The sequence below is a fragment of the Leishmania mexicana genome, chromosome 15, assembly GCF_000234665.1.
Source record: "Leishmania mexicana MHOM/GT/2001/U1103 complete genome, chromosome 15".
Classification (NCBI taxonomy): domain Eukaryota; phylum Euglenozoa; class Kinetoplastea; order Trypanosomatida; family Trypanosomatidae; genus Leishmania; species Leishmania mexicana.
The window spans coordinates 225,212-247,614 of NC_018319.1; the positions used below are offsets into that span (position 1 = coordinate 225,212).

Genomic DNA, 22,403 nt, shown 5'->3' on the forward strand with positions numbered 1-22,403 from the left:
CGACCTTTTCGGTGCTGAGCCTCCTTGTGCTTGCGTGAGTGTTGTGTGGCTACGTCTCTGCGCTCCGCACGCACGCCTTCGCCTCTCTCCCTCTTCCCCCTCCTTCATCCAACCAGCCTCACACACCCACACACACACATCGCAAGCGCTTGCCCCTCATCATGTCCCCGCTCGACGCTTGTCTGGAGCAGTACGAAAAGGATTTGGCTAACCAGACGCACTGCTGCATGCTCGAGCACATCAAGGAGGAGAACAGGGCAGCCAACCGAACGGTGTTCGTGAAGCTTCTCCGCTATCAGCAGGACATCAACACGAAGGGCACGCTTTCCTTCGAACCGGACCCTACAGATGCGCAGAAGTCGAAAGGTAGCAGCGCGGCGCCTACGTACCCCGAGAACTTGACCGTTCGGGACCCACGTCAGCTCAGGCAGATTCTGCCCATCCCCGACATCCACAAGGTGTCCGACTGCGATCTCATCTACCGCTTTCTTATTGCCCGGCGCATGGACGTCGACCTCGCCACGAACGACATCTTGCACTACATCGCCTTCCGCGAGAAGTACAGCCTCGATACGATCTTGTGGGACCGCGAGGTGGAGATGCTCTTCAACGGTCTCGATGGCGAGGAGCTGATGCAGCAGGTGATGGAGGAGATGAAGAAGGGCACGACCCCTGCGGCGAAGGTCAAGATCACGCGCCCACTGCTGCAGGCTGGCTGGGCAGCTTGGAACTGTGGTGTAGACAAGCGTGGCCACGTCATCTTCTACCAGCGTCCAAACCCGAAGGAACTGGCGATGCTCGAAAAACGTTGGCCCTACATCGAGGGTCAGTACGACTGCCGCAACCCGGACTTCCACTCCGTAACGCCGCCTTACAGCAATCTGCTGTCACGGTTGTACCTGCGAGAGGTCGAGAAGGGCCGCCGTATCTCGCGCCTCCTGAACTACAACCAGCAGTATATCATCCGGGAAGGTCTGCACGTGCAGACCGCGGTGAAGCCGACGTCGACGAACACGTTCATGGACAACGGCGGCGGTGCCACCTGCCTCGTTGACGTCGGTAGCATCAAGCTGTCACACCTGACCTCCAGCAAGTACAAGAAGGCCTTCAAACTCTTCCGAGTCCTCTCTCTGACGGGACAGAGCTTCTACCCGGAGAACATGAGCCGCATGATCATCATCAACGGTGGATTTGTGTTCAACACGTTCTTCAAGCTCGTCCGACCGTGGCTGGACCCGCAGACGCAGAAGAAAATCGTCCTTCTCTCCGCCACGAACAAGGCCACCCTGGACAAGCTCAGTAGCGACTCGAGCCACATGTCGCCGAGCCAGGCAACGAACGACAGCGAAGAGAGCGGCGACGACAAGGGGGCTCCGGCGGCTGGGGCAGACTCGGAAAGGGTGAAATATGCGCTGCGCGACGCGCTGGCCGAGTATATTCACGAGGACTTTATTCCGTCGTGGTACGGTGGCCGCCTGCCCATCGTTGACTCGCCTCTCTTCTACGGAGTTTGCCCGCCAAAGAACCTGGCAGAAAACCCGCAGTACGCGGCCGCCTGCGAGCGCCTGCGTGCCCGTGTCGTTCCTCAGCTGCTACCGGACGTGTTCATCTTCGCCAACGCCAAGGAGAGCGAGGGGGTCAGCCAGGAGGAGTGGGAGGCCTTCTGCAGTCTGACAGGAGGCACGCTGCTCCGCAGGCAGGTGGCCACGCAGTGAAGCAGCCACTCACGACCTCTGCCGCATCCGTGGGGGAAAAAAAAACAAAGGGGAGAAGCAAACCTGTGTCTCCCCTGGCGCCTCCTGCCGCTCTCCCTCCTCTGCATGCACGGTCATGAATGGGGTCGAGGGAGGGGAGGAGGAAGAGGAGGAGGAGGAAGCGTGTACGTGAGCTGAACCACGGTGTACGCCCTCACGTGCCTTTCTCGGTATGGAAGATAACGTGTTCTCCAGACGCTGTAGAATAGTAATGCTGTGCACCTATTTACATATATATATATGCATACCTATATATATATGTATATGAGTGTTTGAGTGCGTGTGTGCGTGCCTGTCTGCTCCGCCTCGCTGCGCCTTCTCTCTCTCCCCTCCGCCCTCTCCCCTCGATTTATCCCTCGTGACATGGGGGGAGGAGGAGGAGGAGGGGTGTACACACACACACACACCTCCGTGCGTGGCAGCCCCACCACCTCCGCCAAAACGCCGAGCATTTACAGCATGAGGGACCCAGAGTAATGTATCGCTGCTGGTATCGGCGGCGAGGTCGCGGGCTGGTGTTGCGTCGGAGCGACCTGCGACGGCGTGGAAATGTCTGTGCCATTCATGCGATGGGCAGAGCGTCAGCGCGACTCGAGCGTATCCCATCCGACGTTCACACTGCCTACTGGCGTGGGGCGCCTGAGTGCCACCGCGAGGGATGCACCATGGGTGGCGCACTGCTGTAACGCATGTATCTACCGCTGCGTCGCGCCACACGATGGGACGGCCCTGTGGCAGGCGGATCGGAGAGGGGAAGGCGAGCGGAGCGGCGCTTTCAGATCATGTCCGGTGGCAGAGCAGTGGACACGCGCACAAGGAGAGAGGCAAGCATGCAGTATGTATATACATACGTATATGTTCATGTGTTGTATGGCGTTACATGGCCAGCTGCACTTACGCGAGTGGGCGTGTGTGCCCTATCAGCCCTGTCCGGTCGTATGTTCGTGCGAGTTGTGGTTTGCTCTTCCCATGTCAGTCCATCCGTTCATTTCTTTGTCATTCGGGCCTTTCTTGCTGTCGCCACCCCACCCACCCACCCATCACACACCGGCGCGTACGGCGGGTGTGTGATGGGTGGGTGGAGGAAGGGAAGGAGTGTATCACTCTCCGTCTCCGTGGGTGGGTGGGTGGGTTTTTGTGCTTATAGTTGCTGCTTTCATGTCGCCTGCCGCGGATGCTGGCGCTGACGCCATCCCTCGACGAAGAGGTGATGCGCCATGGGGGGGAGGGGTCCGGTGCATGCATCTGTGTGTATGCTCATCTCTGCCGTTCCTCACATGTCCGCCGGTTGGTCTCCGACTCTTTCTCCGTGTTGTTGTCGTTGAGTGGGTTGGGTAGGTGGGTGGTGGGGGAGAGATTTGCCCCGTCGCCTCCCATTTCGCCGCCTCTCTCCCTCCCTCCCTCCCTCCCTCTCTGCGCAAGGCGTGCTGCCGGCATGCCCGCCGTCTCCTCCCGCCCAAATTCCCTCACTCGATGGAATGCTTGCCGACGGGTTTGGGGGGCGGGGGCAACCTGTCACGGTGAGGAAGAGGTCAAGGGCGCGATGCGATGCAGCTGCAGAGTGAAGGGGGAGGCGGGGAGGCAGCGGTGGAGGAGGCAAGGAAGCTGAAGCCGAAGACTCCTGCTACGTTGCGGCATGTGCCGTCGGTATGTGCGTGCGTGTGTGTCTTTCGGGCCCACCTCCTCCCCACTCCTCTCTCACGAGGGTCTGTCTGTCTTTCCCACCTCTACCTCTACCCCGCGTGAACAGGTCACCTTCGCTGGCAAGACGGGCGGTGGATGGGTGCGTCTAGGCATGCCCCTTTTCGTGCATCCGCGCGCCTGCAACTTTGGTTGTACGTCGTGAAGTGGTGGAGGAAATCGGGGATGGGGGGAGGTGGGAAACCAAGGTCGCGCGCACGTGCATGGTTGCTGCCCCTCACCAACGCACACGCAACTCCTCAGACCTTCGGTGCGCCCCCCCCCTCCCCTCCCCGATTCTCTCTCGTCTCTTTCGCATGTCGTTGCCGCACACGCCTGTGCAGCAACACCCATGTGCTCACAAGAGAAGGGCATGTGCTATTTGGCGACACAACTGACAAGCGTCCCGGCTCACACAAGGTGACACGTGTCTCTCCCCCTGTGAACACTAGGGGAAGGGGGGGTGTGGTAAGCGCATGCTCCCGCTTACCGGTCACGCTTGTGTGTGGCGTTACCTTACCCAATTCACATCCACCGTATATGCGTCATGGGACGAACTGTCTGGCATCCGCACGCACACGCATGCGTTGCCCCTCTTGAACCTCTTCTCGCCATCAACCTTGATGCTCCCCTCTCCTCTCCCTCCCTCCCTCCCTCCCCCCTCCTCTGCTCGCCACATTGCCGGCGTCGCCTCCGCGCCTTCCTTGGTCCTGTACCTCACTGTTGACGTGGTGGTGGGGGGGGGGCCGGCCAACAACAACACGCAGAACAAGGACTCACACGGGGTCCCCCTACCCTCCACTAATCAGCCGTGTGTGTGTGTGCGCGCGCACGCAGAGATCTGTGACTCCCCCTCCCTCCCTCCCTCCTCTTCCATATAGTACTCCATGTCGCAGACGCCGACTGCCGGGCCCGCCCCGCCCCCGCCCGAGGAGCCGCTGCCGTACCCCATCACATTCTCAACGCCAGCGGAGGAGAGTCCCCAGTCGGGGCCCGGGGCCGCCGTGGCAGCGGCCTCCTCCGGCCTGCACCACATCTCAATCTTCAGCGCACTGCACTGGCTTCTGCCGATCTATGAGCTCGCCGGGTGGCTCCCGAAGACGACTGGGCAGCGCAGCAGGCAGAGGGAGGATAAGAGCAGTCCTATCTCAGCCACACCCGGTGGCAGCAAGAGCACCTGCGGCACTGCAGCCGACGTGTCTGTCGACCTCAAAGCCATTCCGCATGATGACGTCCGCGCCGCCTTGAGGCTGCTCCCCGTCTTCGAGAAGTTTTTTGTCGAGGGCAGCAAGATCATTCCCCAGCACACGGACCTGTACTACTTCATCGAGTCCTTCACCCTGCCGACGCCGAAGGGACCTAAGGTAATCACCCGCTCCAAGGTCGAGGGGGACTATCGCGCCATACACCAGCCCTCTCACGCCCCGACGTCTCTCGGCGCCGCAGGGGCCACGACGAAGACAACCGTCACGAACAGCACGGCGTACTTCTCTCTGCTGCCCGGCCACAACCAGTTTCTTCTATACTACGAGGACTGCGAGAAGCTGCGGCATTTTACGTACCTGCAGCTGGACCAGCTACGCTTTTCGTGGGTCGCCATCAAGGAGCTGCTCGAGGAGAGCAAGGTGTTCAACCTCAACGATGGCAGCCTCACGGGGTTGGCGAAGCGAGACCTCCAGAAGAACAACGCCGCATCCCCGTTCTGCCTTGCCTCATCCGCGCAAGCAGCCACAGCAACGGAGACCTCTGCGAGTAACGACAACGGCAGCAGTGGTGGCGCGGTCATTGGCCGCGGCGGTGGCAACGCACGCCTGCACCAGGGCACAAGCGGCAACGTCATCACCGCCCCTAGCAAGGAGGCGGCGGAGGCGAAGAAGCGCATTCAGCAGATGCGCTTCTTGCGCGAGGAGCTGGAGCAGGAGTGCCAACGGCGCTGGCCGTACACGCCAGTCTCGAAGAGCTGCATCTTTAGCTTAGAGGAGAAGATCGAGGTGGAGCTGCCGGCTGACGCGCTGGAGCAGCTCGGCATTGTCGGTGCGCACAACACGACGAACAGCAAGAACGGCAACCGCCGAGGACCGCGCTACTACCTCGCCACCGTTGAGCTTCCTTTACTCAACAAGAAGGGTGGCGCTGCCCGCTTCAAGGCCCCGAGGTGGTGGAACAACCGGCGCGATGCCGAGAGCGCCGCGGCAGAGGCGACGTTGCTGGCACTGCGCAGCATGAAGTCTTAACGATGAGGGTGATATGGTGGGGTGTACGTGTGTTTTATGTGCGGAAAGGTGCGCCGAGTGGAGCTGCTGACAAATTGGGTCCGGTGTGGGGCCGTGCTGCTGGAGTCCGTGTCTGTGAGTGTGTCTACGCAACGGATGTCCACTTCGTAAGATGGATGTGCAGTCGCCTCCGCGCCGCAACCGTCTGACCGAAGCAGCAGATCGGCGGGTACGGCAAGAGAGAGACACACACAGAATACGCATGTGCCGTGACTGAGAACACGAGGACCGTCGTTACTGTGCGAGGGCCCTCTTCTAAGCCGTGCGTGTATGCTGCAGCAGCAGTCCCCAGTAGTCCTACCAGAGCATCTCTGCGAATCATGTCCATGCTTTCTCTCGGATGGAGCGCTGCGACGCGTATGTAAGTCTCTCAGCGCTCCAGCCGTCCTCGTCGGCGCATTTTTTTGTTGTTGTCTTCTGCCCTGCAGCAACTCGAGCGGCCGTGGAGCAAGCGCGGACATAGTGAAGCGGCTCGGCGCTTTATCCGTGATGGGGGGTGGTGGAGGGGGAACTTTGTGCAGTGAAAAGCAGATGCCTATCAAATCTGGGCGTGCATGCTCGCTAGTGCCGTGTTACCATCCTCCACTCATGCTCTCTTCATCGCCCTCCTCTTGTACGTCGTCCGCCCACCCTCCGCTGCATCCGCCACCATTACGGGCTTCTCTCCTCTCCCCCGTTGTGTGTCACTCCCGCGGACCGCTGCGACCACAGACACACATGCAGTGTCGTGCCTTCAGCAGGAAACGAATTCGGATTGATGCACGCACGCGTACATAATACGTACCATGCTACACCCTATACACACAGCGGCCAGTGGGGCAGAAGGAAAAGGGCGAGCAAGCCCACGTCTTTCTGTCGTTGTGCTTTAACGGACGGAAGTGAGTGGGAGGCGCAGCTGTGTCGCACGACACACACAAACCCGGAGAGTCGCAATACTCTCTCTCTCTGCCCCCTAACCTGACCGCTTGCCCTCTACCCTACTCCAGCATGCCCCTCCTCCATCCCCCCCCCACCACCACCACCACCGCAGCCGCCTGAGTGCGTTTACGAACGTTTTCGTTTCGTATTCCTCCCCCTCCCCTCTCCTTCTCGGACGGGACAGGAGGAAGGGCAGCCGCCAACGAATCGAAATACAAGGCAGCAACTCGCCAAGCAGAGCCGCTGCCGCCATCTCCTGCGGAGAAGACTGATCACAGCACCTCAGGCTGCGAGCGCACTTGGGTATAACATACGTCACTGTAGCCTCTTGGCAGGGGGAGTGCTTTTACAGGCGAGCCCTTGCGTGCCTCTGTGTGTGTGTGTGTGTTTGTGGAGGAGGGAGGGAGGAGTGGTTATACATCGCCGTCCGCCGGATACGACCCCACGACCGCCAACCTCATCATCACACACGATGCACGAATGATACTGCTTGCGCATCTCTCACCCCTTACCCCCTCCCCTGCCCTCCTCTCTTCTCTCTTCGTCATGCAAACACATGTGTTCTTCACATACACACATACACAACGGATGACGACGAACACCACCACCACCGCGAACTACCACGCTCAACCCAACGCATATCTTCGTAGTGTACACATCCCTTTTCTCCCCTGCTACTCCAGCGTGTGTTGTTTTAGGTCACTCTCTATCTCTGGTGCAGTCCCGCTCCGCCCTGTCCCCGTGGTATCTGCCGTAACTATTTCTTCCTCTTGGGGAGGGAGGGGCGCTGGTCGCATCTCCCCCTCTGTCTCCGTCCGGTGTGTGTGTGTGTGTGTGTGTGTGCGCGCGCGCGCCCGCCTCCCAACCACCAACAACCTCCTCCACCCTCTCCCTCTCTACAAAGCGTGCGGCTGTGGAAGAGGGCACGCGAGGCGATACGCTGGCAGACGCCGAGTGACATCGTCCTTAGCCGTTAGAAGCGCACGCAGCAGCGCCTCCACACACACACACACACACACACGTATACGTATATATATATATATCCATCTACCTACCTACCTACCTACCTACCTACCTATCTATCTATCTATCTATCTATCTATCTATCTATCTATCTATCTATCTATATATGTATATCGTCACTTCCCACCCCGCATTGCGCTTCGGCACGTTTTGCTTTTCCTTTCGGCTGTTTCGTCTTCTCTTTGTTATAACTACGGTAGACGCACGCTCACGAAACGCGCAAGCGCACTGACACGAAGCGGTACCGCGCGTAGCCCTCCTCCTCCTCCTCCTCCTCCTCCTCCTCCCCCCCCCCCCACCACCACCACCCGTTTCTTCGTGTGGCATTCGTGCAGTGGTCATCCCCTCCGTTCCCCACTCACTCACCCACTCACCCACACATTTTTTTTTGGTTTTCCTTTATACCCCATCTCGCTGGGGGGCTGCTGGCCGTGTACACGGAAGACAACTCTCTCTCTATATATCTATATACATACATATATATCTATAGAGAGAGGTTACGCGCACACACACACGCCGGCCCGCAACGCCACGAGAGGCGAGCGCCATCTCCGCCTGCACCGTCGCCATCACCGGCTTTTTTCTCCTTACTCTTGGCTGCCTCGCATTCTCCACGCGTCTCCGCTGTCTGCATCTTCCTCGTCGTTGCGTGTGTCTGTGTGTGTGTGTGTGTGTGTGTCCGGAACTGCACCTCGACTTATACACCCATCGAGGACACTTCTTCTCTCCCTCATCCGACCTTTCGCTACGCTCATTCAAACATCCACGTGCGCGCCGAGCCACAGAGACAAGCACCGCACCAACCCAAACACAAGTACACACGCACACATACGGGAAGCAAGAGAGAGAGAGAGACGAGTGACGAGACGCCGCACCGGCAAGTGCTGCTCCCACCAACGAGCCCGACCACCCCCCCCCGTCCCTCTCCTGTCACATTACTTCTCTCGCCCTCGCCCCTTCTGTGCTGAACTGGCTTGACTGTGTTCCTGACTTGGTTTCGCGCTTCCACATCCACTCACCCCCCCCCCACACACACACGCGCGCGCACGGCGAAAGGGAGCGAGAGCGATTACAGGCGAAGCCTGTTCACTTATTTCTCTGTCTGTGTGTCTGTGTGTGCGTGTTCCCTCCCCCCCCCTCCCCATCCCCCCATCCCTTTTCTACTCTTCGTGTGCATGTGCGCAACCTCCCTCCCCCCCCCTTTTTTTTATATGGTCACCTCATTCTCCCCCTTCTACTTTTCGCCTGTTGTCGTTGTTTGCGTCATCCCTACGTAACCCCTTCCCCACCCTCCCGCTCTCCCTTCCCTTTCTGTCTGTTGGTGTGTGTGTGTGTCCGCTCTCATGCATTTTTTCCGGACACCCCCTCCCCTCCCCTATCGCCAGCGCACCATCCGCCTCCCTCAACCCTACTACCCTGCTTCTCCGCCCTCCGCCCACGTCGTCGTCATCGTTATCCACCGCTGTCTCCCTGTCGTCCGCACGTGTCATCGCAAGCGCCACCGGCTAGGAACGCCGCGCCGGATCGAATCGCAGACAGCTGAAGCGAGCTGAACAGTGGCCTCCCGGGGTAAGCGAAACTTCAACGGCATCTGTGGTCGCAAAGAAGCCGCAGCAGCACGATCAGGCGCGCCAGGCCGGGCAAGAGACACCTCCCTACTCAGTCACAGCCCTGGGCCCCATCGTACCAGGCAAGCTCTACAGATCGAGTGATCACACAACGCAGTACAGACCGCCCCCCACCACCACCACCACCTCTCTTCTCAGTCGCCTCCAAAGCACGAGCAGCAGGAGCAAGGGGTACAGGCGCCGCTGCCTTACGCCAACTACGCTCCTCTTGTTGCAACTTCGCCAGAACCGTCACTATCTCGCTTTGACTACCCTATCCCATCGCCGCCGTGCTACTACAGCCCCTCTCCGGTACTTGCCGCCGCAGCACCGTCGCCATCTCCTCCTCCGCTCTTGCGGGAGACCCCAACAGTTCCGCCGCGTAGTACGCCGTCGTGGAGTTGTCACGGCCGTCACACAAGCCGCCATGAAGCCCGGCATGCACCCGCAACCTCACCCGAGCACCTCCTCCTCTTCCCCCTACTCCCCGTCGACGCCGTCGTCGCAGCAGTACCTGCAAATCCGTACGGACACGACCGTGGTGTCGTCCATCAACAGCTCCTCCGCCTCGGCCGCCGCCGCTGCGTCGATCAGTGGGCCGTCATATGATGGGCTCTGCATGACTGCACCGCACTCGCCGGCAACGGCGCCTGTCCACCAGCCGCGCACGACGCAGACACAGCAGAGCCAGGCGCCACGCCACCGCATCTCCTCTAAGGGTACGTCCTCGCCGCATCGCTTTGCCGTGTCGAACACGAGCATGGCCTGCTCCTCCGTTGACGACCCCGAGAATCTGGGCTTGCACCGACGGTTCAACAACCCGCGTGAGGCCTACGCGAGTCAGCACCAGAATTTGCGTGGTCACCAGTTACAGCCGCAACACCACCACCACCACCAAGCCGACGCGCTTCCGCAGCCGCTCAAGCGGCGCAGTAGTGACATCATGGACGCCGTCTCGCGCAGCCTCAACACGCACAACGATCCTGAGCTGGAGGGACTACCGCCAATGCACTGCGACAATGGGGGCGAGGACGAGATGGTGGGGCACGCCGGCGGGGCTGTGGGAGCGGCTGGACACGCCACGACACTCTATTCAAAAGGCTTCCTGATTGCTACCGCCGCCGCGAAGGACTCTTCGGCGTCGCGCGGCAACGACGACGGCGAGGCAAGTCTCAGCCAGGCGAGTCAGTCACGCGGCCCTCTCGCGAGCACCTCTACTGGCGTCTCTCACCGCCTGCTGACGGCGGATGAAATCGACGAGCGGCGTCGCGCGTCGTGGGCTGCGAGTCGTTCTGTGTCCCAGGTACACTCCGTCATGTCCGGCCCGGCCACCGGCGACAACGCGGGCAATCACACAACGACCGGGAATTCGCTAATCAGGGTTCAAAGTATTAACAACCTCAGCACCGCAAGCGGCGTCAGCAAAGGCATCCGGCCAGCCCACCGACAGCTAACCAAGGAGGAGGCCGACCAACTTATTGCCCACCGCCAGCAACAGCGGACTGCAGAAGCAGCAGCAGCTGCAGCATCAGCAGCACCACCACCACCAGAAGACATACCGGCACAGCAGCAGCAGCAGCACGGGCTGTCATCATCGCTGGCGAATACCTCCAACAACAACCAGTCTGGAATATTGCACTCGGCCGCGCCGGACAGCGCAAAGCCGTGGCTCCTCTCTGGGGATGGAACGCAGGCGAACTACTTCCCCCCAGAACCCGCCTCTACGCCGCCAGTGACCAGCACCAACACTGTGGGCAGCGGAGACAACACGTCGACGAAGCACATGGCGTTCGAGTGGCTGCGAGGCACCAGCGGCGGTGGTACTGGCAGTGTCGGTGGTCCTGCTAGTAGTACAGGCTTCTTCGCAGAGTCGATGGTTCATTCATGGCCTGGCGTGAATGGGTGGCGTGATAGCAACGTGGTTGGCAGCAGCGTTAACGGCGGCAACGTCAACACTGCCATGGCTGCATTTTTCGGTGCGGCGGGGGTCGCTGCCGGAGATGGTGGCCCTAACGGTGACTTCAACGTCTCTGCAGTCGCTTTGGCAAGGGCAGGCCAAGCACCAGGCGGCACCTCCACCCCCGGCTTCACATGGCTGCCCAACACCTCAAACTGGTCGCCGCGCAATCAACAGCAACACCAGCAGCACGCTCTTTTCTCTTTCGTCCCTGCAACACCGCCGCAAGTGGGCGCCGTCAGCGGCGCCACCAACGCCGCCACCTGGGGCTACAGCAATACCGCGATGGGCTTCACTGGTGGCAGTCTGCGCAGTGGTTCGCTCACCTTTCTCTCTTCTCCCCCCACGCCAGCGGCGCTACAGGGGGTGTCGCAAGAGAACATCGAAGAGTGCATCCGGCAATGTGATGTGCAGCTGGAGCAACTCCAGCAGGAGCGAGAGCAGCTGGTGCAAGAACTGCAGAGACGCCTGTACGCTCCGGCAGACGGCGAAAAGCACCAGCAACACAACCACACCGATGCTGCAAGTTGGCCAGGCGCGCTCGGCCCCCACGCCGTCACAATCCCAAGGAGTGTAATAGACACGATCACACCAGGGCCAGCGATGCTGTCACACGGAACCGCCACTGCAGGGACGGGTACCATCGTTGGCGGCGGCAGCGCCATTCGTCAGCGTCCCCTCTGGCCGTTCCTTGGCGACCTCGTTGTGGACGGGAATGGCGTGGCGAAGGCCTTACCGCGCGGCCCCGTCGACACACGTGAGTCCCCTGGTCCGTGCATGGAACCCACCATGGAGGTCGATAGCGAGGAATGGGCGAGGCGTGCGCCTACGACGGCAGAAGACCATCAGCGGGTGAGCAGCAGCGGTAGCCCGACGGTTGTAGGACCGGCGCACCAGGCGGCAGCCGGCACCGGTGCGGTTGGCGGAAGCGTTGGCAACTGGACCGCCGGTGAGCGCTCTGGCGGTCGTGGCCGTCGTCGTGCAGAGACTGCCAACCAACGGAACAACAACGACGGCAACAACAACGGCACATCGTCCTCGGCCTGGACCAAGGCGACGACGTTCAACGCCGGAGGTGGTGGGCACGGCAACAACAACCGCTGCAGCCACGACAACACGCCGCAGGAGCAGAAGTACCTGCAGACGGACCCGTTCAGCATGTACATGCACAACAAGAAGATTGCCACCGCCGGTGTCCCCACGGCGCAGGGCAGCAGCAAGACCGCTGCAACGTGATAATCCGCAGCAGAGAATGACGTAGCAAAAGACAGACGCGCCGTGTGTGCATGAGTGTGTGGAGGGGCCCCTCCCCATTCACCCCCTCCCCCTCTCCCGTAGTCTATCGTGCGAGCGCTGCTGTGTAGGGGCTCCTCTCATATATCTATCTATCTATATATCTATATATCTATATCCATCCATATATCTACATCTATATATCTATATCTATATATACGTACACACCTAAATACGATTTCTGTTATCCGCGTGCACGCATTCTTCCTCTCCATCCTTTTGTTTGTTGTTTGTTGCTTTTCCGCAGCGATACACTGAGCTGGCGACGCCTTCCGGTGGTCTACGTCTTCGTCGGCGTCCCCCATCAGCGCCTCACGAACTCCCCCCCCCCCCTCCTCTGTGTACGTGCACCAACGAAGAGGAGGAGAAGCCACACCAACGCCGATGTTCCCCTCGTTAATTCTATAAACCCTCCCCACCCCCCGCTCTCCTACAAGCACACGCATAGGGATACACACACACACAGTCACGCAGTGAGGGTGTATACCCAGTGGCTTCGTCCCGGTGCCCCTCTCTGTGTGTGTATGTGTTGCATGCTCGCCGGTCGGTGTAGATATATGTGACGTGTGACGTGTCTCTCCCCCTCCCTCCCTCTCATCGGGAGTCCCGATGAGGGCCACACAAACTACTGTTTGCCCCTTTCCCCACCCCGCCCGCCAATGTTCCTGCCTGCCTGCTCGGGTATCCCCCGCTCTACCACCTCCTGCGTGAGAGGAGACCGTCTAAGCATGCATATAGTTATATGTATATCCATATATATATATATGCGCACACCTATATCTAGGAAATGCTCCGCAGTGTGACACACGGTCCCAACTATGCTCTCTCTCGCCGTCACCGTCGTCATTCATGGCAGCGGTCCGATCATTGTGGAGCTTGGTCGTTTTTCTTTTCCATGTTGACCCAACGTTGATGTGTGTGCGTGTGTGTGTTATGTGTAAAGCACAACCTGTGCGAGGGTAGAGCGTGCCGCGCGACGTGTCGATGGAAATCGAAGCGAAGGATCGGGGCAGAGCGGATGACAAGCGATGGCGCGCACCGACGCCACATGGGTAGCCGTGAATAGCACTAGAACTTTCTCTCCCCACACCCCTCCCTCTCCTTCCCTCTTTGTGCCTATTGCCGTTCTGCAGGCCACACACGTGCGGGGGCAGTGGTGACGCTCTGGCACCGCCCCTCCTCCTCCTCCTCCCCCCTCCCCTCCCCGACACATCTTTCATCCCTTTCACGGAGTTTGCAAGCCTGGATCTACATGACTCCTCGCTAACACTCCTCCTCGCACCGCGACTCAGAGAGAAGGCCGTGGCCGGCGGGACGGCGTTTCCGGAGAAGGTGCACTCGGTATCTAGAAAATACCGAAAAGACAATCGACGCGGCGACGGGCGGCGAACAGGGCCGCAGGAGGCGGGCAGCGACACGGGAATGTACGACCTTATCCAGCTTGAGACAGGCAGCAGGATGCACCCTTGGAGAGCCACAGCACGACTGGTGGTGAACGGTCGAGCGCGTTACTCGTTGGGGAGCCGGAAAAAGAAGAGTGGAAAAGCGGCCCCGGCGAAGGTATTGTTTTCTCGCGCGACGTCTCACTCGCCCACCCCAGTCGCCAGGTAGATTGCGGCTTACACCACCTTGGATGGTGCAGTGGAGTCCGAGATGGCAACGTGTGGTTCCGGCCGTCCCAGGAACCCCCGTCTACCACAAGTAGGCTTTGGCGCAACGGCTGTGCAGCGAGGGCGCGCGTGCGAAAGTGGTCCACCGTTTCAAAGTCCCTCCCCTCCCCCTCCCTCCCTCCCCTCCCGGGCGTTGGTCAAAGGGGAGTGGGGGGCCGAGACGCACCCGCCAGCCCACGCACGTGCAACGCTCTTTTTTGGAATGTGACGTGGCACTGCAAGAGCGAGAGCGAGGCGGCACGTGGGGACTTGTGGCGAGGGGGATGTCCAAGTGTCAGAGCTGTCAGAGAGCACTCCCCGACGGCTGCAGTGCGCATCAGAATCCGTTATGGAAAGGGTGCGAAGTTCCGCGGGCCGCATGCGGTAGGGGCGCGACGGTCGCAACGCCGCCTGGGCGGTGGCATGCTTCCCTCAGCACTTTTGGTCATCCCTTCAGCCCTGGCCGCAGGATAGGCGGCTTCAAGCGTAGCTATGGAGGAAGAGGAACTGCTTGGAATCCTAGGCCGGAGCTGGACCATGTCCCCCTAGACAACCACCCACCCCGTGCACCGCAATTTTACGGACCCGACAGCAATCCGCTATGCAGTGAACGGCGGGCAGCGCGAAGATGGCCGCTCAGGTTGTTTCTTCTTGCCCTCCTTGCTCACCCCGACGCTGGGAGGAGCACTGCTGACGTGCGGCACGCGCGCACACACACACACAGATGGGCCCCTTCGGAACGCAGAGCTGATGCGCCTCCATGAGTACAACGATTATGGGGGGAGACAGGGGGGCGAGATCTGGTCCTTGGCGACAAATCTGCTTACCGGATATATGTAAACCCTTGAGCATAGCGAAGGCACGGCCAAAGTCGGTTGCCTACATGTGGCGGCATGCTGTAAAATGCCTGTGCAGCAAGCAGGCGTGCGCCAGCAATTTGCATGACGCGCGTACTGTCCATTCCTTTCCCATCGCCACACCTTATGCAGCGTTTTACGGCTTCTTCTCTACCTATACCCCCCCCCCGACGCTCTCTCTCCCTTCTACTTTGCATGTACGTGCACACACACAAGCGCGCGTCAAGTTCATCACGTAGTGCACTGCACACATAGCAGCATACTCGCCCCTCCTCCACATCCCCATCTCGTCACGCCCTCCCGCGCGCCTCCGTCTCAACGCGCGCTTCACTCTTGCTGATATATATATATATATAGTATGCACATATACATACAACCAAATTGAAGTGCAGTGCGTGTTCTCTCTCCTTCGTCGTCGTTATCGTCGCTGATTGTGCGCGTGCATGGGTGCGTGCGTGTGGTGTGTGGAGAAGGCGTTTGCATGACACCCCGCTACACCGCTTTGTTGGCTTCCTCTCTCTCCCTCCCCCCCCCTCCTGGCACCCACCAGCGTGTTATCACGGCCGGATCACCATCATCTCCTTCCCCTCTTCGCTATCGTTCCTCCACCCTCCACCCTCTCTCCGTGTGTAGTCTTCTCCCCACTTGCTCGTGTTTGTCCACTGTGGTGGTTGCCCGCTGCCGTTTTGTGTGCATGTGTGTGCGTGCGTGTCTGCCTGTCTCTGACCCACTCTCCTCGTTGAATGTAGTACCGCTGCCATCCCTCACGGCGCAGTGAACTTACTATCGTCCACCAACCTCCCCTGCCCTCTCTTTTCTCTGCGCGTGTGTTTTCCTCTCCTCGCGTCATCATTTTTTAGTTTCGCTGTGGCTCCCCCCCCCCGCGCACCATCTCCCCCTCCCTCCCCCTCACCCCTCACTCATCACACTCTCCGTGCACCTCATCATCATCCTATTGTCGTTGGTCTTTGCGATCGTCATCACCACCACCATTCAGGCCCTAGTTTTGCTCACGGGTGGGAGTGGGAGTGTCGGTCGTTCGGCGAACGGAAAGGAAGGGACGCAGGCAGCTGGACTCCCACGCGAAGGTCGTACCAGAGGCCCTTCTCGTGTGCGTGTGTGCGCGTGTGCGTGTGCGTCGCTCTCTCTCTCTTTCAAAGTCGCACTGGTCACTCCCTGGCCCACGAACGCACGCTCTTGGCCTCACGAGCGCGCCTCGGCGTTCTTTTGGAGTGCGAGCGTCTGCGTGGACGAGATTGCGAGGAAAGAGCGACACCTCCTCCCCATGTGAATACCACCACCACCACCACCCCTCTCTACCTGCCCGCGCACACACCCCTGCCGCTTCCCCTCTTTGTGCTCCATCTCTTGCTTTGCCGTCGCGCCGGGTCTTCTCCGGGTCGTGCTAGTCGCAGTACACCGCCCACCTCTTCCTTTGTGCACCTTTGGTGTGGGTGTGGGTGTGGGTGTTGCTCAACGGGGCATCATCCTCCCCTCCCTCTCCGCCTCTCCCCCCTCTCAGTCCCATCTTTTGTTTTTCCTCAACAACACAAGAAAGATGTCGACCGTCCCGCAGTACATGGGCTGCTTCACGTTGCTCTACGCCGATCCAGAGGTGAAGGAGCAGCATCAATACCTACAGCCTTTGTACGGTCTCACGGCCGACGACGATCCCCCGGCGCCGCTGCAGCGGCAATGGGAGTCCTCGCAGGACGCCTCCGCGAGCACCTCGAGCATCAGCTCTAGCTTGACCTCGCAGGACGATGTACAGGCCAGCATCGCACGCTCTCAGCGGACCGCAAGCGTGGGCGACCCGGCGGCGGCGCAACGCCACAAGCACTCGCAGACCACCTTCGGCGCCATGCCGCGAGCAACAAACTCATCCGGCGCCAAGGACGACGACGACGACAGTGAAGCGCGGCAAGCACCGACAGCAGCGCCAGTCCGCCCGCCTCGGAAAATCGATCATGTTGACCTCAGCCTGTACCCCGACCTGTCGACAGGCATTGTTGGTCCTCAGCCTGTCTTCGGCGGCGCCGCACTTTCTTCCGCCAAGCCGCCCGCCGCCACAACCACCAGCTCCTCCCCATCGGCAGTGGCGGCAGGTGCACCACAACCCTACCTTTTCGCCTCCAACGGTGCACCGATGCTCTCGAGCGTCGTTGACCCGGATGCGCTACAGAAGTTGCAAGAGGCACGCCGCCCGTACCCAGCCCCGCAGCCACGTAGCGGACACGTCTTGCTTCCATGCCCCGAGCGTGGCAGTCTCATCATGTTCGGCGGCCTGGGCGACGTCCCATTCAACGATGTGTGGGAATACGACGTGCGAACAGGTCGTTGGGCAGAGCTGCCGTGCGTCCCTGCCACGGAGGATGAGGAGGATGAGGAAGAACTGTTGGCGGTGCAGCAATGCAGCTCACGTACGCGACGTAGTGGTGACCGTCACCTCGAAGACGAGGACGCAGCCACCTCCGTCGGAACCCCTTCTGTCACTTCCAGCTCCTCAGACGATGAGGACGACGACGAGAACTCTGACGATATCCACGAGGGCAACGAGGAGGGCACGAGGGCTGCGGCGCAGCGCCTGACACGGAGGCGGCAGCGTCGCAACATGCCACCCCCCGCCTACGGCCAAGCCGCCTCACTCTACAAAAACGTGAAGGGTGAGACGTGCATGGCCATCCTCGGCGGCATCTCTGTCGGTGATATCTGCTGCAGCGGCTTCTTCTCCCTCAACCTGAACCGGCTCACGTGGCGACGCATACAGACGACGGTCCCGTTCTTTGACATGTGGGGTGCCACAGCGCAGACGCTGTACGCGCCACGTCGCAGCAGTGTGCCCTACGCGTCGACCACCCAAGGCGCGGCCGCGGACGAGGAGCGCGGCGGCGAAGAAGGGAGTGGCACTCGCGTCAGCGCGGAGGAGCAGGTGGTGGTGCTCTTCGGTGGCATGACGGAGGACGGCGAGGTGGTTCGACCCGTGACGCATCTCTTTCACTTCAACCACCGCCTCACGGCTGCCATGATCGATTCAAACCCAGACATATACCTGAAGAGCATCGAGTACGATAAAACGGAGTATGCGCGCATCATGCGCCGCGTGCTCGCCGAGGAGGACATCGCCAACGTCCATACGCCGGACGAAAATGGGCTGAGCCCCATCATCGAAACGCGGTGCAGCCAATGGCGTGAGGCGCACCCCAACACTCTCATGCGGTGGCGACGGCGCGCGCTGGAAAAGATGGTGGGGAAGTACTGGGTTGAGTACCTCCCGGCTCCCGAGGACTTGCACGGACGTCGCCGCTCCACGAGCGCCGCCTACAAGCGCCACTTCATGTACATCTTTGGCGGCCGCGACGACTTCTACTTCTACAACGACCTCTGGTGCCTGAACCTCATCACGCGGACCTGGGTGCAGGTGCGGGAAGGGGTGCCGCCGCACTTGCTTCGCAGCTTCCTGGCGGAGCCGTACAATCCCATGTACGGCATCCTCATCAACGACCGCGGGGCGCAGCTGCGGCAGGAGACGATCACGAAGACAGAAGCGAAACTGCTGCACAACTCTACGAACGGCACTATCAACCCAATGTACCGCGCCCGCGATGTGCACCACGCCCTCTTCGCGAGTTCAGTGAACAGCTCAGCTCGGGCACGAACCGGGGCCTGCATGGTGGCGGATGTGCAGCGTGACTGCCTCTACGTGTACGGCGGCTTCTCCTACACAGGTCAGCAGCACCTGACCTTCTTCGACCTCCACGCCTTCTATATTGGCGAGAACGTGTGGCGGCGCGTGTGCATCTGCCGCGAGCGTCCATGGGATGTGATGGTCGACGCCACCGCGGACGCCGTCGGCATCGTGGATCCAGCGGAGGAGGGCAGACCGTACGCGCGTCACGCCTCACCGTCCTCAGCCGCAGTCGCCAGCGGGCAGACAATGGACTCTGGTGCGCCGTCGCTGCCCCCTACGCTGATGGGCTACGCTGCTCGCTATCTTCAGGGCGACCCTTCCACAACCGCCTCCGCGGGCGGAACCTTAGTGGCAGCCTCTCTTGGACCGCCTTTGGCGCCACGCGGGTCACGGGCGAGCCGGACGTCAAACACCCACTCCGCACCCGGCACGTACAGCAACTGCTTCTACCTGCCATCTTTCGTTCCAGAGGCGCGAACGATGGCTGCCATGGTGGAGGACCCCGTGCACCCCGGTGCACGCTTCTTCCTGCACGGCGGCCGCTCCGGCGAGGAAGCCTGCGGTGATTTCTTCGAGCTACGCACGTACGTCGGCCGCACGGTGGACATGGAGTACATGAAGTTGCACCGAGCGGCCCGCGAGGAGGTAGTTGGCTTCGCGCCCACACGCTCCTCGGCCGACACGAACACCTTGGCAACGCCCTCGGCCTCGTTGAGCAACCCACCTGCCACATTCATGACGGCATCGCTCCTGACCGGGGCAGATGCGGCCTCGGGGCTCTCTGTTACCGACGCTGCACGCCTTCAGTGGAATAGTCGTCGGCAGCTCCAACGCCAGCTGGTCAGCGCCGCTCTCGAGACTCAGGAAGGTTTCGAGGACATGCCTGCAGCGTATTACAGCTCCATCAATGACACTGTACCGCTGCCGCGCCGCACGCTGCGCGACGCTGCCACGCGCTGGATACGGGATGGACTGGCGGCTGTAGACCCGAAGAGCCTCATGTTTGTTGAACTACGCAACGGCCACGCTGTGGTGAACCTGCGCACCCACATCCACTATCTCAGCCGGCTGAGCCTTCTTGGTGGCGGCAGCGGTGACGGGGACGAGCATGCAGAGCCAGGCGAGAGAGGTTCGGCAGCCGCCGTAGCGACAACGGGCGCGTCAAACACATCGTCTTCGGTCAATCACACCTTGAACGCTCGTACAAGCACACTGACCGGCACCGGCGGCAACATCAGTGCTTCGTCGGCTCTGACGACGCCGATGCAGTTTGAGAGCATGGACGGCCACCTGAAGCGGTCTGCGCGGTCGCTGGAGCTGCTCCTGTACGATGTGCTGCTCTCGAAGCCGATCAACAACAACGGCAGCGGCGCAGGCGTCGGTTGCAGTGGAGGTGCTGGTAGGGCATCCTGTCACCGTCGCACGTGCAGTTCCACCCACATGCCGGGGAGCGAGCCCGCGACGGCTCCGTCCACACGCGGCGTTGCCATGGCAACATCGCCCGAGGTGCTCGGGATGTTCCCATCGTACCCCGGCAACGTCCTTGGCGGCAGTCCAGGCACGAGTCCCGGTAACGGCACACCGCTCTCCACGTCACCGCAGGTCCAGATTGTGAGCCGCGCGCAGTACTCCACCCCACGCACCCCGCAAGTGCTGAGCATGATGCTATCCGGTAGCAGCGGTGGCACAACGCAGCAGCAGCAGCTCAGCGCATCTTTCCCCTCGCAGGGCGGTGACTCGGCTGTCTTGGCTGTGCGCGACGCTCGGACGTCGTCGCCCGCCCTGACAAGTGGGAGCAGCAGCTTCTGCGGTAGTGATGGTGGTGCTGGTGTTTCCACGTGCGGCCCCGTCAGCGGCGGTGCATCGCCGGCCAACAACGAGTACGCCTACCACGTGCTTTTTCGAAGCCTTTTCCACCACGAGCCCTTCTACAAGCCCAGCTACGCGGCGGACAAGAGGCGGTGAAGTTGGCGGGGGAGGGGGAAGGCTATGGAAGAAGAGAGCACAGGTTGGCCAGCGAGGCGGTGGTGAGATGGCACGGGGAGGGGCAGAAGGAGTTGCAGGTGACGAAGACGCGGTGGTCTTCCCTTTGGCCTGTAATGCCGCGAAGGCCCGCAGAGCTGGGTGAAGAAAGGGTAGGGAGAGAATGTGCACGCTGCGCGGGAGACGGATCCGTTTCGGCTGCACAAGAGTGGCAGAGCAACGCGAACACCCTCTTTCGCTTCCGGCGCGCTGATCCTCTGCCTTCTCGACGACCTCTCCTGCCCATCTCTCCCTCCCTCTCTGCACCACTGCGACACACTCCGTTGGTGACAGAGCCGAGCACTTACCGCATGAGGGAGTCAGAGCGATGTATCGCTGCTGGTATCGGCAGCAACGGCGTGGAAATGTCTGTGCCATTCATGCGATGGGCAGAGCGTCAGCGCGACTCGAGCGTATCCCATCCGACGTTCACACTGCCTACTGGCGTGGGGAGCCTGAGTGCCACCGCGAGGGATGCACCATGGGTGGCGCACTGCTGTAACGCATGTATCTACCGCTGCGTCGCGCCACACGATGGGACGGCCCTGTGGCAGGCGGATCGGAGAGGGGAAGGCGAGCGGAGCGGCGCTTTCAGATCATGTCCGGTGGCAGAGCAGTGGACACGCGCACAAGGAGCGCTGTTGAGAATATGGGTCTGTGTGTGTGTGTGGTCGCCAGGATATGCGCCACTCCCCCCCCCCTCCTCCTTTCTCTCCGCGCTCGCATTTTTTTTGCGGAGGAGCCCCCTCCATCTCCCTTTTTCATGCGTGTATGTATGTGTGTCTCTGCGCGCGCGCGTTCGGTGCAGTGATTCCGGAAGCCGACTTCTCTCTCTCTCACTCTCTCCCCTCCCTCCCCTCGTCGGCGGCGGCGGCGGCCGTTGTCGTGGGCGCGAGGCGCAAGAAAGTGAAGTGAGGGCGCCCTCTTCTTGCCTCCGTGTATTTTCCCTTTCCATTTGCTGCATACATACAGAAGGTACAACAACAAGGAGCGCAGTGACGCAGTGCGGAGCATGTGCGACGAACTCGCTCGGAAAAGGCAAAGAGCACCCTGGCAGAGTTCAATGCCGCTGATGTGGACGATGAGGGGGGAGGAGAGCTGTTCGTATATGCGCCTTTTCCCATCTTTTTCTTCCGTCCCCGGCATCTCTCTAGCGTCCACCCCACCCCTCCTCGTCAGCGTTGACGTTGAAGGTGCTCCACGCACGCCTACCCTCACACACACACCTCCGTGCCTCTCCCCTTCCACTGACACCGTCCCTCTCGCCTCCTCCTCACTTGTTGGTCTCTTGCACACATTCGCCTTGGTCTCTGTAGGTGTGGCTGTGTACCCCCCCCCACTCCACTCCCCTCCCCCGAATCACTCCTTCACTCCACGACAGTAGCAAGTTTATTGAGTGCCACTCGTGCCCCACGACCCTACCTCACCCACCCACCCACACCCAACCATCCACCTTCAGCCTCCTTCCCTTTTCGCCAGTCTGCTATCCCAATCGCCTTCACGTAGTTCACCGGTGCACTCACCCCCCCCCAAGCCCCCCTCCCCTTTCGTAGTCCTTCCAGTCACGTCACCACGCTAAGCTGCCCTGCGGGTTTTTCTTTTTATCTCTCCGCCCTTTTCCTTTTTAGGCCGCCGTCACGCACATAGAAAGACTTGGTCTTGGTCACACCAACTCTTTCACC

At 60.8% G+C, this 22,403-nt stretch overlaps 4 protein-coding genes across 4 annotated transcripts; all 4 read left to right on the forward strand.

Moving 5' to 3' along the window:
• Positions 1 to 161: 161 nt before the first annotated feature.
• On the forward strand, positions 162 to 1,715 carry LMXM_15_0610 (hypothetical protein, unknown function; the record flags this gene model as incomplete). The annotated part of the gene is made up of 1 exon (XM_003873537.1): positions 162 to 1,715. The coding sequence occupies one exon, from the start codon at positions 162 to 164 to the stop codon at positions 1,713 to 1,715; it is 1,554 nt and encodes a 517-aa protein (XP_003873586.1).
• Positions 1,716 to 4,321: 2,606 nt separating this feature from the next.
• Positions 4,322 to 5,668, forward strand: LMXM_15_0620 (conserved hypothetical protein; the record flags this gene model as incomplete). The annotated part of the gene is made up of 1 exon (XM_003873538.1): positions 4,322 to 5,668. One exon carries the CDS (start codon positions 4,322 to 4,324, stop codon positions 5,666 to 5,668), a length of 1,347 nt encoding a protein of 448 aa, XP_003873587.1.
• A 4,014-nt stretch (positions 5,669 to 9,682) lies between these two features.
• On the forward strand, positions 9,683 to 12,448 carry LMXM_15_0630 (hypothetical protein, unknown function; the record flags this gene model as incomplete). Its single annotated transcript, XM_003873539.1, has 1 exon — positions 9,683 to 12,448. One exon carries the CDS (start codon positions 9,683 to 9,685, stop codon positions 12,446 to 12,448), a length of 2,766 nt encoding a protein of 921 aa, XP_003873588.1.
• Positions 12,449 to 16,569: 4,121 nt separating this feature from the next.
• On the forward strand, positions 16,570 to 20,664 carry LMXM_15_0640 (conserved hypothetical protein; the record flags this gene model as incomplete). The annotated part of the gene is made up of 1 exon (XM_003873540.1): positions 16,570 to 20,664. The coding sequence occupies one exon, from the start codon at positions 16,570 to 16,572 to the stop codon at positions 20,662 to 20,664; it is 4,095 nt and encodes a 1,364-aa protein (XP_003873589.1).
• Positions 20,665 to 22,403: the final 1,739 nt, after the last annotated feature.